General features: G+C 45.0%; 1 protein-coding gene across 2 annotated transcripts in view; it reads right to left on the reverse strand.

The window, feature by feature from the left end:
• Positions 1–18,821, reverse strand: part of LOC124805020 (glutathione S-transferase D7-like) — an 87,026-nt gene that overhangs the window by 10,987 nt on the left and 57,218 nt on the right. For both annotated transcript variants that reach the window (XM_047265429.1, XM_047265428.1), the window contains exons 3-4: positions 16,855–16,913; positions 16,617–16,758 (exon numbers count right to left, since the gene is read on the reverse strand). In XM_047265429.1, the coding sequence (XP_047121385.1) occupies positions 16,617–16,758; positions 16,855–16,913 (201 nt within the window). The remainder of the gene's footprint in view (positions 1–16,616; positions 16,759–16,854; positions 16,914–18,821) is intronic.

Genomic DNA, 18,821 nt, shown 5'->3' on the forward strand with positions numbered 1-18,821 from the left:
TCACTGCCAGGTCCGTAGTCACCCTGAAAGCGCCTACGAATATCTGCGATGCTCTGGTTTTCTGCTAAAGGAAACTCAATGACAGGTCTCTGCTTGGAATACACCTCCGTTAGAAAAGCCATTATGAAGGCTACGTACAGCGCCGTCACCTATCGGAACTTCATTAAACTGTAGGGGCGAAGTTGATGTTCCACAACAAATTCTACATTTCTTCAGCACCTGAAATTTGCCAAGAAAAAAAATTGTTCCATGTGTTACTGAATTTGTCTCTGTTCTAAAGGGAGGGAAGGCAACGGCCTTGCCATAGTGGATACACCTGTTCCCGTGAAATCACCGAAGTTAAGCGCTGTGAACATCCAGCCGCCATACGCTGTTGCCATTTTTCGGGGTGCACTCAGCCTCGTGATGCCAATTGAGGAGCTACTCGATCGAATAGTAGCGGCTCCGGTCAAATAAAACTGTCATAACGACCGGGAGAGCGGTGTGCTGACCACACGCCCCTCCTATCCGCATCCTCAGCTGAGGATGATACGGCGGCCGGATTGTCCCGATGGGCCACTTGTGCCCTGAAGACGGAGTTCGTGTGTGCGTGTGTGTGTGTGTGTGTGTGTGTAAAGGGAGGGAAAACGGAGACAGGACGCAATGTCCCTTTGTTCCATTTTTGGGGATGTTAAATGAGTCATTAGTCTTTTCTGACTGGTTTGATGCGGCCCACAAAAAATTTCTCTACTGCGCCAACCTTTTCGTCTCAGAGCAGCACTTGCAACCAAAGCCAAAAGTTATTTGTTGTATATAGTCCAATCTCTGTCTTCCTGTACAGCTTTTACCGTCTACAGCTCCCTCTAGTATCGTGTAACTTATTCCCTGATTTCTTAACAGAAATCCTACCACCCGGCCTTTCTTCTTGTAAGCTTATTTGTCCGTCGCTGACATAGAAGACCGCAAACCTTCTTTCCTTCCCGTCTGGGCAAGCTGTGCAGCGAGTAGAGTACATGTAAAGCTTACTGGGACAGCGTAAATGCTAGCTACAATGAGGTCGATAATTCGATTATAATACTGGCATTTTAATTTGATATTCCTCACAACTGACAAAATTTACACAAAAAATGTGAATTTCTTTGTCCACCCACACACTCCTGAGAATGGCACATTAACAATTTGCAATTACGCGCCCGTTTCACTGGCAGCTCCGTTGATAAATACTCGGCACCTCGCAAGGATAACTACCAGATCAAGAATATTAGGTAAGTTGATGGGAGTGGCTAACCGTTGGTGAAAATCTCGCTTCTGATCACACAAAGAGCTCTAACAGCAGAACTCTGCACGGAACACGCGTTGGTGCAGTGCTGCGATATAGACCGTATAAGACGATGGCCAAGACGCCGTCTCCAAGCACGTACCGCTCGATGGTTGAAGGCAAAGTCCTCTCTCTCCACAATTCTCCCGTCTCACACGCGTAAGAAAACACGGCAGAAGAATAACCCGTTTCGGCCAATGTCGAACGCTCTATCATCGCCGCGCGGGATTAGCCGAGTGGGCTTAGGCGCTGCAGTCATGGGCTGTGTGGCTGGTCCCAGCGGAGGTTCGAGTCCTCTCTCGGGCATGGGTGTGTGTGTGTTTGTCCTTAGGATAATTTAGGTTAAGTAGTGTGTAAGCTTAGGGACTGATGACCGTAGCAGTTAAGTCCCATAAGATTTCACACACATTTGAACATTTTTTTGCTCTACCATCGCCGAAATCCCTCCAACGGCATTTCTGAGATCTAGCCAATGATCGAGTAGGTCATATCGCCCCTAGGCAAACAAAATTCCCGTCTTCGCCACGTGTTGCCCAGCACAGGTGGCTCCGGATGCCGGGCTACCCCCAAAAGCGCCGTATTGTCCCACGTTTCTGGTGACCGCTACCTGCCGCCCACGGCGGCCCGGCGAGCTACGGCTAGCTGCAGACTTTATATTCCACAATTCTCAACTTCCGACACTTTTCACCAAGCTTTAAGTTAGTGACTTAATCATGTAGACATGCGGGGAATACTGCTCGAGAGTGCCTCATATTTATCATAATTCAATAGAGTCACCATCTGATGCCCTTGCCAGTCCCCCTATTATTAAAATGTTGGTAAGCTAACGTGTAAGTGCCCATGTCATGGCACCTTACATTCTTGTCAGTGTTTTCCATGTATTCCTTTTCTCACCGTTTCTGCACAGTATCTCCTCATTCCTTAGCTTATCAGTCCATCTTATTTTCAACATTCTTCTGTAGCAACACATCTCAAATGCTTCGATTCTCTTCTGTTTCCCTTTTTCCTCAATCGATGTTTCACTATCATACAATGCTATGCTCCAAACAGACATTATCAGATTTTTTTTCCTCAAAATAAGGCCTATGTTTGATACTAGCACACTTCTCTTGCCCAAAAATGCCCTCTTTGCCAGTACTAGTCTGCTTTTTATGCCCTCCTTGCTCCGTCCGTTATTGGTTATTTCGCTGCCTAGGTAGCAGAATTCCTTACTTCAACTGCTTCGTAATCACCAATTCTGATGTTAAGTTTCTGGCTGTTTTCATTTCTGCTGCTTCTCATTCCTTTCGTCTTTCTTCAATTTACTCTAAAACTATCTTCTGTTCTTATTAGACTGTTCATTCCATTCAAAAGATTATTCTACACTTTCACTGAGGATAGCAATATCATCTGCAAATCTTATCACTGACATGTTTTCACCTTGAATTTTAATTCCACTCTTGAGCCTTTCTTTTATTTTCGTCATTGGTCCATCAATTTACAGATTCAACAGTAGGGGCGAACCTGCGATCGTAGTGGTCACGCGGTTCCAGGCTGTAGCGCCTAGAACCGCTCGACCACCCCGGCCGGCTACACGCTATGTATAACCCATCTTTCCCCATAACTTACCCCTATTTTTCTCAGAATTTCAAAGCTATGTATTACCCATCTTTCTCCATAAATTACCTCTAATTTTCTCATAATTTCTAACTTCTTGCACCATTTTACAATGTCGAACGCTTTTTCCAGGTCGACAAATCCTACGACAATGTGTGAACATAAATTCTGCGTAATGCTTCTGTTCGCAGTTCCGACAGTAACCAATGTTAAAAATCACTTATGCTCCACGACATACTCGAACGAAAAAGACATCCACAAAAAACTCGCCCTACAAGGGAAAGCTTAAGACAACGCTCTACATGCAGCCACCTCGGCCAACGTCTGACCACAATCTCCCAACGTTGTAATCGTCTTTCCCACAATCTTAGTTACTAGTACCGTCAAATAATTTCTCAGTAGTCACAAATTCGCCCCGATACCCTCTGTAATAAAAATCTGAGTGATCGGATCAACGAAGAACCTGAACGGGTGTCATCGGACATCCGCCCCGAACAAATTCAACGAACAATAAAGAACAAAAATGAGATAAAAAAAGATAGTTGAGTGGTCAGCGTGACGGATTGCCGTCCTACGGGCCCAGGTTCGATTCCCGGCTGGGTCGGAGATTTTCTGGGCGTTGTGTTGTCTTCATCATCATTTCATCCCCATCCGGCGCGCAGGTCGCCCAATGTGGCGTCGAATGTAATAAGACCTGCACCAAGGCGGCCGGACATTTCCCGCAAGGGACCTCCCGGCCAATGACGCCAAACGCTCATTTCAATTTTTTTTGTTGCGATCCTGGTACCATTTTCAGAACCACAGTACCGTAGCGTGCTGCTAGAGGTGCCTACACAAAATAACACAGCCCACTAATAAAATGGAGATCAGTCACGGCAGTTTCTAGTGGCTTCACTAGTGATGTGCTGCCGGACTGTGGTGTAGGAATTTCAATGTGTACCACGACTGCAGAACTGTATCTACAAACAAACAAAAAATTAATCATTTAACTTTATTTTCTTTTCGAGGTACTAATTTAAACCTCATGACAACCCGTCCAACTAAGAGAACTTACAGTGCTGTTTCACACAGATCAGACCTGGCCAACATTTGCACTATCAGAGGGCGCTCAGTTGCACGAGCGCACTTGAGTCTGCTGAGCGCTCCAGCTGAAACGTCCCCTTAGAAAAATTATAAATGACTGCTTAAACTGAACACAATATTTTTAGCGCGACGCAATCTGACTTTCAAAAATCCCTACAAAAGAATGGCCCTGACTAACATTAACCGATACCTTTCACAAATCACTTACCTCACCAAAAATCTTCGTTACTGGAACTACTGCAATACAGCGAGCGCCACTACTGCCAGCTAAATAAAAGATTCAAACTACTGAAAGCACTAACTACTAATAGGCATAGTTAGCAAATGAAAGATTTTGATAGAGAACAAACAATGTAGTTACCTCAATAGTGTTGAAAGATCATAATATACATAGCAGTTCAGCCGTCCGGTGTGGCCGTGCGGTTAAAGGCGCTTCAGTCTGGAACCGCGTGACCGCTACGGTCGCAGGTTCGAATCCTGCCTCGGGCATGGATGTGTGTGATGTCCTTAGGTTAGTTAGGTTTAATTAGTTCTAAGTTCTAGGCGACTGATGACCTCAGAAGTTAAGTCGCATAGTGCTCAGAGCCATTTGAACCATTTGAACATAGCAGTTCATGATATCCAGTCTTACAAATTTCAAAACTCCGCCATCTCTCTCCCCACATCCATCACTGCTGGCGACTCACCTCCAACTGCTCAACGCTACGCGCTGTTCACCTCCATCTGCCCAACACTACAACGGCAGACAACAATGCAAACTAGCCACAGACTGCACACAGCACAGCCAGTGATTTTTCATACAGAGCGCTACGTGGCGTTACCAATAAGAAAACATAAACAGCCTACTTACACAGCTTACCCCACCGCTTTGCTATTCTGAGCAGCTGTGAGTGAGACGGTTATACTAATAAAGGCTACATACGCAGGAAACTTAGGAAGGCGTGTTTGCAGCAAAGTGTAGCTACCTCTAAGAGAAGAATATTGCAGCATGCTTTTATAAGCAGGCATTTATGCTGTGTGTGTATTTTTAACTTTTTATTTTTCTGCCAAAGCAATTACTTTTATTCAAATATGGCTCTGAGCGCTATGGGACTTAACAGCTGAGGTCATTAGTCCCCTAGAAGTTAGAACTACTTAAACCTAACTAACCTAAGGACATCACTCATAAACATGCCCGACGCAGGATTCGTTCCTGCGACCTTGAAGGTCTCGCGGTTCCAGACTGAAGCGCCTAGAACCGCTCGGCCACTCCGGCCGGCTTACTTTTGTTACTGGATTAAATAACTGTTATCTAATGCTATTAAGGTGACCATATATACAAAAAGCATTATATAAAGGCATTTATCTTTATGTTGCGATAATGAATTACGAATGGGTCCACCTTTTTGCAAGTACACAAATTATTGTTTTATCACCCAAACATGTTTCGCCGGTCGTGGCATTCTCAATGGCTTTTTTCGTATTTTATTTTCCTTTTGCTTTACATTGTGTGTGTCCTGTACCTGCCGACCAAAATGAGCCACAGGTGTAAATTAGCACACCATGTCATCATTGTAGTATTTGGTTAGTCCTGAGCTGTCACAAGTTTGTTTGTTCCAAATACATTTTTGTGTAGTTGAGCTGAACGTTTTCTCCGCCTAGTTTGTAAACACTGAGTCTCACTATGTTGCTGTGGCTTGAACACATGTGTCCTAACCATAGCAAATTAGCAAGATGCAGTATTTACAAACGAGCAGGAGGTCACAGCACAGGACTATCCAGACACTACAATGACGACATGGTGTACTAACGTAGACCTGTGGCTGATTTTGGTTGGCAGCCACAGGAGACACACATTCTAAAATAAAAGTAAAATAAAATTTAAAAAGCCATTGAGGACCTCACAACTGTTGTGAAACATATATGGCTCATAACGCAAAACAATAATTTATGTAATTGCAAAAAGGTAGACCCATCCTTAATTCATTATTTTTCTGCAAGCACGCGAACGGAACTCAAAATCTAATATGATAGTTACGTAGTAATGTTTGCAAATCTACACAAGTTTTAACTTTAGAACATATAATAATTCTGGAAGTATGGTTCGTGATACAGTCAAACACATGGAGTTACGCAGTTATGACCTATTATGACGTGAACGCTGGCGGGACTTAGTCACTTTCATAAGAAAAGAAAAAAGTTCACACTGATTGTTGAACCGAACCTCAAACAAGTTTAGCCGCTTGTCTGTGCAGTTGAGGATAGTGATTTTGGGGTAACATTTTATAAAAGCGTTGTAAATTTCTGGATTGGACAAACAGGTTGCTGATCTGGGTGCTTCACTGTACATCTATCACCCCACGTCGGAAGTAATGACGTACATCAACAGTGGAAAGCGAAAGTGGCCTGACAAATAAATCGAAATCCATCTGCATTTGTGCAATTTCTTGGATTCGTTTTGAGAACTCATAGTGAAATTTTCAATTACTAAAACGTAGTCATCATGTCTGGTCCACGAATGACTGCCTGCCGCGCGGAGTGCCCGCGCGGTTAGAGGCGCCATGTCACTCTCGCCAGAGGGTCGAGTCCTCCCTCGGCCACGGGTGTGTATGTTGTTCTTAGCATAGGTTAGTTTAAGTTGGTTTAAGTACTGAGTAAGTCTAGGGACCGATGACCTCTGCAGTTAGGTCCCTTAAGAACTCATACACATCTGAACATTTTGAATGACTGCCTCGAGTTACAGGAAATGTTTCACTTCATGAACTTGAAATTGACATTTCCATAGGATTGCTTTTTATTGATATCACCAATCTTGTCCGCCATTTCTCTTACCAAATGATTCTTCCCTTGCATTAAGACACTCAATGAATTCATATACGTTATGTAATCAAAAGTATCCGGACACGTGGCTGAAAATGACTTATAAGTTCGTGGCGCCCTCCGTCGGTAATGCGGGAATTCAATATGGTGTTGGCCCACCCATAGCCTTGGTGACAGCTTCCGCTCTAGCAGTCATACGTTCAATGAGGTGCTGGAAGGTTTCTTGGGGAATGCCAGCCCATTCTTCACGGAGTGCTGCACTGAGGAACGTTGTCGGTCGGTGAGGCGTGGCACGAAGTCGCCGTTCCAAAACATCCCCTAAGTGTTCTTTAGGATTCAGATCAGGACTCTGTGCAGGCCAGTCCATTACAGGGATGTTATTGTCGTCTAACCATTCCGCCACAGGCCGTGCATTGTGAACAGGTGCTCGATCGAGTTGAAAGGTGCAATCGCCATCGCCGAATCGCTCTTCAACAGTGGGAAGCAAGACGGTGCTTAAAACATCAAGGTAAACCTGTGCTGTGATAGTGCCACGCAAAACAATGGGTGCAAGAGGCCATGAAAAACACGACCACACCATAACACCACAGCCTCCGAATTTTACTGTTGACACCACGCACGCTGGCAGATGACGTTCACCCACACGCTGCCATCGGATCGCCGTATTGTGTACCGTGCGTGATTCGTCATTCCACACAACATTTTTCCACTGTTTTATCGTCCAATGTTTACACTTCTTACACCAAGCGAGGCGTCGTTCGGCATTTACTGGTGTGTCGTGTGGTTCATAAGCAGCCGCTCTACCATGAAATCCAAGTTTTATCACCTCCCGCCTAACTGTCATAGTACTTGCACTGGATCCGGATGCACTTTGGAATTCCTAGATAGATGTCTGCCTGTTATACATTACGACCCTCTTCAACTCTAGGCGGTCTCTGTCAGTCGACAGACAAGGTCGGTCTGTACGCTTTTGTGCTGTACGTGTCCCTTCACGTTTCCACTTCACTTTCACATCGGAAACAGTGGACTAGGGATGTTTAGGAGTGTGGAAATCTCCCGTACAGACGTATGACACAACTGACACCCAGCCACCTGACCTCGTTCGAAGTCCGTGAGTTCCGCGGAGCGCCCCATTCGGCTCTCTCAGGATGTGTAATGACTACTGAGGTCGCTGATATGGAGTACCTGGCAGTAGGAGGCAGCACAATGCACCTAATATGAAAAACTTATGTTTTGTTTTTGGGGCTGTCCGGATACTTTTGATCACACAGTGTAATTAGTGACGTCGATCATAAAAGACTTTGTCACCACTCTTCTCACTGTAAACTCAGTTTTTTTCCCTAATTGCCGCTTTCAGTTCAGGCTGCATTCACTGTCGTTCATGAGAAGCCAAATGAGTCATATCCTCTTTCTGGCTGGTGCTGTAATGACGATCCAGTGAATGTTTTTCCTCGTCATAATAGTGCCACGTCACATTAAGCGTGTAGCGTGGCCTTTAAAGCATTCGAAAAAATAATGTAATTTCCATTTGGCATTGAACGATGTGGCTTCTCCACTTTCCTTTTTTGGCATCGGTACAGACGCCAGCAGTATTTCTAATGCAGAACGTAATTGTAATTTAAAGCAAACAGTATAGTGCTCGACATCTGAAAAGCCGAATGGTTTGCTTTAGCAGTGGCCGGCTGCAGCACTGATTGTCCCCTTCCTCCTCACCCCTCAATCTCATTCGCCTCTGCGCTCGGAGCGCTAACCAGGAGAGCGGCCGGAGCGATCCCGCTCGCGGAGCGCTGTTTGGCCGGGCCTGAGATAGATCGATAAATGCTAAATGAATAAACAATTTAATGCCACATTCTAAGAGTAGAATACATTTGCAGATGTAGGCTATATCTGGTTTACACTGTACAGCAGTTGCTTGTCCCACGTTTCCTTTTATTTCTCGCAGTCCTCGATGTTGGGCTTCGTGCTCCAGCGCCTCTCCGCAGTGCCTTCCCTGTGGACTATTGGCCACTACATTGCTCCCCACAGTGGCGGCTTCTCACTGCCATACATGCAGTTGTAACCACATGGCAGACAGTTTCAGGCTTGTTTTTAGAAAGTGAGCCTTTTACCTTGTATTTTCTACCATACTGCTTCTCAAGGGAAATGTGGCTACACACACATAAGACGTGACTGAATTCCAATGCATACCAAGCAACTCGTGGCGGAAAATAAGTGACCCATGCGCCACCACTGAGATTCGCACTCCGTCTTCCCATGACCACGCACTTACCCACAACAACAACGACAACAACAACAACAACAACAACAATGCACTGCACAAGCTCCCACCAACCAGTGAGTTTACAACTATGACTACATACATATTCCGCAGCAATATGGTGCCTGGCAGGGAGCACCTTGTACCACTGCTAGTAAGTGCTATTCGACTTGCAATTGGAGCGAGGGAAAAACGACTGTCTGTATGTTTCATAACAGCTCTAATTTCTCTTATCTTGCCTTCGTGACTCTTGTTCGACATGTACGTATGGCAGTAGAAACGTTCTTCCGTCTGTCCCAAATGCCTGTTCTCTAAACTTTCCTGGTAGTGTTCCGTGAAAAGACAGACTTCTTTCCAGTGATTTTCAGTTGAGCATACGGAGCATTTCCACAATACTCGTGAGCTGATCGCCAATATCGGTAACAAATCTGGTAACAGCTACCAAGTCTTGCTTGAATCTGACCTGGTGGGGATCCAAACAGACGAGCAGTACTCAGCAGTTCGTCGTATAAGTGATCTGTAGGCGTTCTCCTTTATAAATGAGCAACATTTTCCCATAATTCTCCCAATACACCGAAATCGACCGTTCGCCTTCCCTAAAACCGACCTGACGTGCTTGTTCCATATCACGTCGCTTCGGAACGTTACACCAAGAGATTAATCGACGTGACTGTGTCAGGCACAGAGCTTATACTGTGTCATTACAGGATCGTTGTTGCTACTCATCTGCATTAACCCAGGAGTGGGCGCGTGGGGTACACCTGTCAGCCAGCGGTTTTACACTGTGATTATTTCCGTTACATTTAAAGTTGCAGCGTTCCCACGCTCAGTACCTTTCAAATTGGTGCATTGTTGAAGTTCCGTTTGCAGTTAACGTCAGTTGGACAGCTTAACACAGACAGCAGGACGTTGAAGTGAATTGGGGTACAACTGTCCACCACGCGCCTATCGACGTAACAATTTCTTAAGGTAGGTCGTCTCCGGCCACCCTGATTTAGGTTTTCCGTGATTTCCCTAAATCGCTTCAGGCAATTGCCGGGATGCTTCCTTTGAAAGGGCACGGCCGATTTCCTTCTCCATCCTTCCCTAACCCGAGCTTGCGCTCCGTCTCTAATGACCTCGTTGTCGACGGGACGTTAAACACTAATATCCTCCTCCATCCTCTCTCTTAAGGTAGGTGTTTTCCTTTTTTTAACATTTTTCATAGTAAATTCGTTGTAAGTACAATATTTAAAAATTTTATTAATCTGAATAAAATAACTATGTTAACTAAAGTGGTAATTACGCGGTCTTCAACATGCCTATAATTTACAGAAACTGATACTCATAAATATGTTTTTATTTTAGTGATGTCAGATCCGAAGAGAAGAAGAGGGGATGTGCCTTCCGACCCTGAAGTGTGGATGAGGTGCTCGAAGAAGATGCAGAGAATGATGAAAATGACGTATTTGATTCTGAAGAATCTAATTCAAATGAAGATGGTCAACTAATGGAAAGCGATCATGATAGTGAAACTGAACAATCTGCAGATGAATACGATGGTAAGAACTGTGAGTCTAGTATTTCCTTTTATCTTGGGAAGAACAGTAAAACAAAATGGTCTAAGTCTTTTCCTGAAAGAAACGTGAGAACAAGGTCAGAGAATACAATAACTCATCTACCTGGCCCCACGATGCAAGAATCAGCAATACTTTCAGAAAGTTATTAGATTTTTTCTTAGACAGCAGTGTTTACAAAACTATAGTTAACTGCAGACATAACTATGTAAGAAATTTGAAAAGCAAATTTCAGAGACATAGAGATGCTAGATTCACTGATGAGACTGAAATAAGAGCACTTTTCGGTATACTCTGCCTAATAGAACCCTAAGAAGTTCTAGAAAAAACAATGAATTACGGTGAGGTGCACATATTCTACTGGGCATAGCTTCAACAGTTACAACACATGACAATCCCAGAGAAGATTCCAAAGGACGTTGCTACGAGTGTGGAAGGCAGAAAGACAAGTCAACTAGAAAATGATGTCATAAATGTGAAAGGTGTACGTGTTCGCCCCACTTGCAATGCGTATGTGTTAACTGTCTCCGAAATAAATTATTGAAATATTGTTTTGGACATCTGTGTTTTATTTCCATACCTATACATAAACAAACACAGAAAAAGCAAATAAAGAACATCTGATAATCATTGCAATGCGTAATTAAGAGACACAAATGGGGGACAGGAGTCCCCCACGCGCCTAACCCCGAACGATACAGCACGCGCCTAATGCAGTGTTAACTTATATTTTCCAGCATTTATAACAAGCTACCGTTCATCGAAGAAAACAGAAATTCTGTTCGATTCATCCCGTATACTCCTAGAGCAACTCAACGACGACACTTTTGCGTACATTAGAGCAGTAGAAGCAAACAGTCGCTGATTGCTGCTCACAGTCGGCTCAGTGCACTTAGGGTGGGGTGTCGCCAAAAGATGTCAGTTACTCCGTTTAGGTGCAACATAACTTCCGGAAGACGAAATTCGTGTGTCGTAGACCGATATCCGACGACGAATTTACATGTTAAACTCTGAATCTCTTTTGGTGACCCAGTCAAACGTTTCTTCTCGGATCGACAATTGTAGATACCATATGGCCTCTGGAAATCAGCTGTTTTGGTGTCCTATGTAGTAAGCACGATGGCTGTTTCCCTTCAGTCAAATACAACTCAGTCTAATATTTCCTACACCATATTTGTTGCACAAGAAAAAAAAAAAGGAAAATGAGCAAGTTTCAAAAACCTTGAGCGTTTACATGGGACACAAAGTCGAATGTGGAAGTGGGTATTCGGCAGCTAGAGCCGCTTTTCAGAATCATTTACTAGTTATTTTTTACAAGATCAGCCTGAAGCAGCATTGGAAAATCGGTTTACGAAGAGCGGGTTCTGGACTGTGAAAGTTCTACAGAAACAAAAGTAACATCACGTGTGCCCGGTGAAAGCGTAATACGACCTACGATGCTTTCAATCTACATGAACTATTGAATAGATGAACTACTTACCAGCTAGGATCAGCTGCACTATTAGGTTGTACAGAAAAGTATCATCGCTGGACAACCGTAGCAAATTTCAGAAAAATCTGAACAAGATTTCCACTTGGTATAATTAATGTGTACGTATAATGCTCAACAAATCGATTTAATTCTTTAAATTTTCATTAATGGGTAACTCGCTAAGTCGTTCCTAAGCTTCAAAAAGGTCTGCCTTGGTTGACACCGCATATTAGCCGGATGCCAGCCGCTTCACGCTCTATTCACGTGGTATGTGAACTTGTGCTGACAAACTAACGCCACGGACAAACATCGCTAACGCTGTCACTCAACTATACAGGACGAAACCAATCACAGGAACAGAATCGGTCACGTGGGGTCCTGGGGGCGGCCTGAGGAGTGTGGCCAAGTGAAGTTCCCTGTTCGCAGACAGTTCAGACCTTCCTTCCGCTCCTCTCCAGCCATGAGGGCCCCACCTTGTACAAAAGGTATCGGACTTCACTTCTGTATTCCTTAAGGATAGACAACAAACCATGCTATGATTCAGTTTCAGTAGTAAACTTTGGCATTTCTGGTTCCACACCCTGCAGCCATTTCCTAAACAGCGGAAGCCCAACCGCTTCTGAAGTCCATCCTACCGGCCAAATCTTCAAGCACTTGCACAGATAGCAGCGCTTATTAAAGCTGGACACGTGTGAGATAATAGCCTCAATAAAGATAACGAATCCGATATTATCCGATTACAAGGTTAAAATGCAATGCATGTGTAAAGGAAATCACATAATAGGCAGTAGTCCGACCAGTTCTAGTGTACTGGTGCAGTATTACATAATAGGCGGTAGTCCGACCAGTTCTAGTGTACTGGCGCCGTATTTGGAGTATGCGTGACAACAGACATGTAACAAATCCAGACATGCGTTGTCTGTATCGTAATAAGGTCGGTAAGCCCGTACCCAAGTGTAACAGAAAGTGTCGGGGAACTTAAAAGAAAGAATGACGTCATAGCTCTAGCGAAACACTGTTAAATGAATTCAGAGAAGATCTATTTGCAGAAAACTGAGGTATAATGATGCTGCGATCATAATACACTGCATAACAAAATATGTGAAGCACCCAAAAGACATGGTCGGATGTCTTTAGCTTCGTACATGTAGACGTCATCGGCTGGTATTTGAGAGGTAGAGCGGGCGCCAGACTGCATTAGTGTTGTTACCAGTCCCGGTAGGGTACATAGCGGCGTCAACAGCTTCAGACATTGAGGTACAGGTACACAGATGTGCCACATAAGACATGGTCGGATGTCTTTAACGTGGTATATGTAGACGTCATCGTCAGGTATTTGACAGGTAGATGGCTCGGGGCACTATGTGACTTAACTTCTGAGGTCATCAGTCCCCTAGAACTTAGGACTATTTAAACCTAACTAACCTAAGGACATAACACACATCCATGCCCGAGGCAGGATTCGAACCTGCGACCGTAGCGGTCGCACGGTTCCAGACTGTAGCGCCTGGAACCGCTCGGCCACCCCGGCCGGCTGACAGGTAGAGAGGGCGCCAGAGTGCTTTAGTGCTGTTACCAGTCCTGGTAGGGTACATAGCGGCGTCAACAGCTTCAGATATTGAGGTACACAGATGTGCCATGTACTCATGTTAGATAGCGTTATCAGCACTTGGCATAGTTTGAAAGGATCCGCACTGTAGGTCCCAGTTGGTCGAATAGTGCAACATCCACATTTGTGGGAGATTAGAATGTGACAGTGGCCCATTGGTGGTCTGCATCGGAACGTGAGGGCTACATTCTCGTCGTCAAGGCTCCGGTCGACCACGGCTGACCACCACATGGGTGGATCACCGTATTGTGTAACAAGCTAACAGTAGCCTCTTCACATATGCAGTTGCCATCGTAAAACAAGTTACAGTCTGTGTCATCCCGCATCATTGGTCGGAAACTACCAGCAGCCGGACTGGGCAGTTACTGTCCCAAGCGAAGGATGCCGTTAACACCACAACACAGACAGCTCCTTCTGGAGAGGTTCCGTGGCCAGGAAACATGTACTGTTGACGAATGGCATCGCACTGTGTTCAGCGATGAATCGTGTTTCTGCAGTACCCAGGACGATCATCGTCGGCAGTTACGGCGGCGACCTGGGAAGAAGTCCCACACCTCCAATGCTTTGGCGGGACACAGTGGTATCCCTCGTGGCGTGCCAGAGTTGGTAATTAAGGAAACTAACGGTAAATCGCGAACATCTTGGCTTTGCCTGTGTTACCTCTTATGCAATAGTATTTCAAAGACTCTCTTCCACGGTTCACATAAACTTGACCATTTGTGCTGCCTTTTTTTGTATAAATTTTGTATCCCCTATTAGTACTATCAGATATGGTCCCTGCACACTTCAGCAGAATACTACAGTGTTTTGTAAGCGATCTATTTTGTAGACTGACTGCATTTTCCAAGTATCCTGCCAATGAAACGAAGTCGGCTGATTGCTTGCATTATAAACGACTGAGCTACATCTACATCTACATCTACGTGATTACTCTGCTATTCACAATAAAGTGCCTGGCGGAGGGTTCAATGAACGACCTTCAAGCTGTCTCTCTACCGTTCCACTCCCGAACGGCACGCGGGAAAAACGAGCACTTAAATTTTTCTGTGCGAGCCCTGATTTCTCTTATTTTATCGTGATGATCATTTCTCCCTATGTGGGTGGGTGCTAACAGAATGTTTTCGCCATCGGAAGAGAAAATTGGTGATTGAACTTTCATGAAAAGATCCCGTCGCAACGGAAAACGCCTTTTTTTATGATTGCCACTCCAATTCACGTACATGTCTGTTACACTATCTCCCCTATTTCGCGATAGTACAAAACGAGCTGCGCTTCTTTGTACTTTTTCGATGTCATCCGTCAGTTCCACCTGATGCGGATCCCACACCGCACAGCAATACTCCAGAATAGGGCGGACAAGCGTGGTGTAAGCAGTCTCTTTAGTAGACCTGTTGCACCTTCTAAGTGTTCTGCCAATGAATAGCAGTCTTTGGTTTGCTCTAATACGATTATTCCATTTCATATCCCTGCCAAGCGTTAGTCTGTGATATTTGTGTCAGTGATTGATTCCAATAGTGACTCATTGCTATTAGGCCCGTTTCACACTGGGATACTAGTGACGGTCGCCAGTGATGGTCACCGGTGACTGTGATGAACACTGTAGGATCATTGGTGCCCGACACCGCAGGTATTGCTAGCTGATTAGTTAGTGAAATGGACTCGTACAGGGGTGGAAACTAAATTTCGCTAGAGTTTTATGGTCCGAAAAATAAGGTGCTAAATTTAAAAAAAGAACATACAACTTACCAATTTTGTTTTTCTCATCCATGCTCTTCTCACTGAAATCAGGCACAAACTTCGTTATAATTTCTTGCCACGCACTCGTCTTCATCACTTTGTTGCTATAGTCAACGCTTTTCACATCCCAAATAGCAGGACGGTTTTCTACTTCACTTATAAAATCTTCCGTGTTAATCAAATCTAAACTCATGGCTACAGTGTGTACAGTGTAATGTACAATGAATGTTTCGCGTCACTGTCTCAGAAATTACTGCCTGTCGTTTGGCAAATCTGCAGCGCAGTGTCTGTGATCTGTGTCCCAGTGACTCCAGTTCAAACTAATGCATGTCCGGCGGTGACTGCTGTGAACACAGTGACCTTGTCCGTCACATGTGGCGAGGCAGAGTCACTGCTGGGTCACAGTGGCTCGGTGAGGCAGTGTAGTGTCCCGGTGTGAACGCTCCAGTTCAAACTAATGTATCTCTGCCTGTGACCGTCGCTGGTGACCCCCTCTACGGAACGCAACCAGGAAAGAACTGGTGAACTCATTACAGAAGACACGCGTGTCACAGTGAACGAAATCGCTGCTAAGCGTGCATTAGGACACAGTGCATGCGCAAAACGATACAAAGCTTAAGTTATTGCAAGTTTGTGTCCGATGGGCTTCACGATTATTGTCCGAAGACGGTAACCTACAGAGAAGAACCATCGGCCAAAATCTTCAGAGATTTCAAAATGTAGGTGATGATTTTTGGACGAATATTGTGACAGGCGACGAAAGCTGTAAGGATGGGAAGCTAACACTACGAGACGGCGAAGCATATTCAGAAAGCAGGGCATCACTGTCTTCATGCAGCTGGAACATAGTTCTGTCGGAAGGGTATGTTCAGACTTGCAGAACATTGGCGAAACCGTGTGCAAAGAAATGGAGATTATGTTGAAAAGCGAGAGAAATATCTCTAGATTACGATGATGCACTTGGCTTCTTTTATAAAAATTAAGAGATTTAAAAATTGTTGCTTTGTTGCTCACTACTTTTAGCATGACAATTCCACGTTTTTGCTTTCAAAAGTGAAAAGTTTGATACTTTATACTCTTGAACTTTTACAGGCAGATTCCAATGTTCGCATCACTTTGAAATTTTAGCAAGATTCATTCAAATAACTGTTCGCTTCGTTCATAACATGTTTTGTAACAAAACCTTGCAAAATCTATATAAACACACTTACTGTTGTAGCCCTTAGACGAGGAAAAAGTACTGTCGCTTCGAAATACAGTCTCTGGTCGACCAGCGCCCTCTGCTTCACATCCTTCGGATAGAGAGATTCATCCTTTCCGTAGCGTGACACCAGGTAAGTGGCGATTACGTGGCTGCCACAAGCGGAACATTATTACAGCGTTACAGAGATTGTGAGAATGGAATAATGGATTATATGAGACGACACAGAAAATCACCGCTGGACATACCTGTCGTGAAGAATCAAACCATTGTCGTCCATGGCTGGTACCGTGTGTTCTGGATTTATCTGAAATAGAAGAGGCAGTATTTAGTAAAAATCAGAGCTTTGGGGACTAACAAAGTCAAATGAATACTAAAATGCTAGACTGTTTCACTGGTTCAAATGGCTCTGAGCACTATGGGACTTAACATCTGAGGTCATCAGTCCCCTAGAACTACTTAAACCTAAATAACCTAAGGACATCACACACACCCATGCCCGTGGCAGGATTCGAACCTGCGACCGTAGTAGTCGCACGGTTCCGGTCTGAAGCGTCTAGAACCGCTCGGCCACAGTGGCCGGTTGTTTCACTAGTGACTGGCGGAAATCTCATAGAATGTCTACGATAGCTTGCTGTCGACAGTGATTCACTGCCAGACATGGATGTAGCTGCAGAAGAAGAAGGCAGCTCGTGGCTGCAAGAAACTCTTTATTGCTGTTTATTTACGGTCATTCAGTCTTCGATGCTGCTAGTGTTGATCCCTGGCGAGCACGACAGATACACCAACACCTTGTCTCTCGGTGTGATTAGCTTTCAATCTGCTCTGGCCAGCAGTGGCGCAGGCCGCGTGCTGCCGTTATTGCTGTATACGAGTATGTGTCGAATTTCCCACCTGTAGCACGATGGCCAAGAGTCGGCTGCCGTCACCGAGAAAGGGGCGGACAGCATCTTGCCCCAATGTCACAGGGCAGAGGAGTCCTCGGTTTGGACCTTGGCACATTCAGAGATGCATGGATCCCAGCATCGCAGACCTTTGAAGGTGGCAGAGTTCAGAGCTGCCCACACACCCAGTCAGGCAGCAGTCGAAGGCTGGTGCTAGAGAAAGAGGGCTACCTTCCATTCCTGGATGTTTTGGTTAAACGGAAAGGTGACGGCTCGGTGGGACATTCTGTCTATCGTAAGCCCACTCACACTGATTTGTACTTGTATTCTAGTTAAATAGAGAAAGATGGCTGCCTTCCATTCCTGGATGTTAAACGGAAAGGTGACGGCTCGGTGCGACATTCTGTCTATCGTAAGCCCACTCACACTGATTTGTACTTGCATTCTTCTAGTTGCCATCATCCATCCCAGACCATCAATCAGTGTGCTTAAAACCCTTGTGCATAGGGCACTTTCGGTGTCGGATGCAGAGAATTTGCCTAAAGAACTTGCACATTCAAGGGCGGTGTTCAGAGGCAATGGATACTCGACCCGGCAAATTAACAGGGCCTTCTCAACTAGAGCCAGGAACCGGGAAGTGGGTACAGAGGATAACGCGCCAGCCAAGCCCCTAGCTTTTCTTCCCTTCGTTGGAAATATCTCCTTCAAGATAGCGAGGATTCTTAATAATTTTCATATCAAAGTGCTTTTTCGTCCACTTTCTAAGATTTAGGATTTGCTGGGATCGGTGAAGGATGATTTGCTACTGCGGGAGGTGGCAATTTACAAAATACCGTGTCAATGTGGTATGGCCTATATACACTGCTGGCCATTAACATTGCTGCAACACGAAGATGACGTGCTACAGACGAGAAATTTAACCGACAGGAAGAAGATGTTGTGATATGCAAATCATTAGCTTTTCAGAGCATTCACAAAAGGCTGGCGCCGATGGCGACACCTACAACGTGCTGACATGAGGGAAGTTTCAACCGATTTCTCATACACAAACAATAGTTGACCGTCGTTGCCTGCCGAAACGTTGTTGTGATGCCTCGTGTAAAGAGGAGAAATGTGTACCATCACGGCCGGCCGCGGTGGTCGTGCTGTTCTAGGAGCTCCAGTCCGGAGCCGCGCTGCTGCTACGGTCGCAGGTTCGAATCCTGCCTCGGGCAGGGATGTGTGTGATGTCCTTAGGTTAGTTAGGTTTAATTAGTTCTAAGTTCTAGGGGACTGATGACCACAGCAGTTGAGTTCCATAGTGCTCAGAGCCATTTGAACCATTTTGTACC

The sequence above is a fragment of the Schistocerca piceifrons genome, chromosome 7 (assembly GCF_021461385.2).
Source record: "Schistocerca piceifrons isolate TAMUIC-IGC-003096 chromosome 7, iqSchPice1.1, whole genome shotgun sequence".
Taxonomy (NCBI): Eukaryota; Metazoa; Arthropoda; class Insecta; order Orthoptera; family Acrididae; genus Schistocerca; species Schistocerca piceifrons.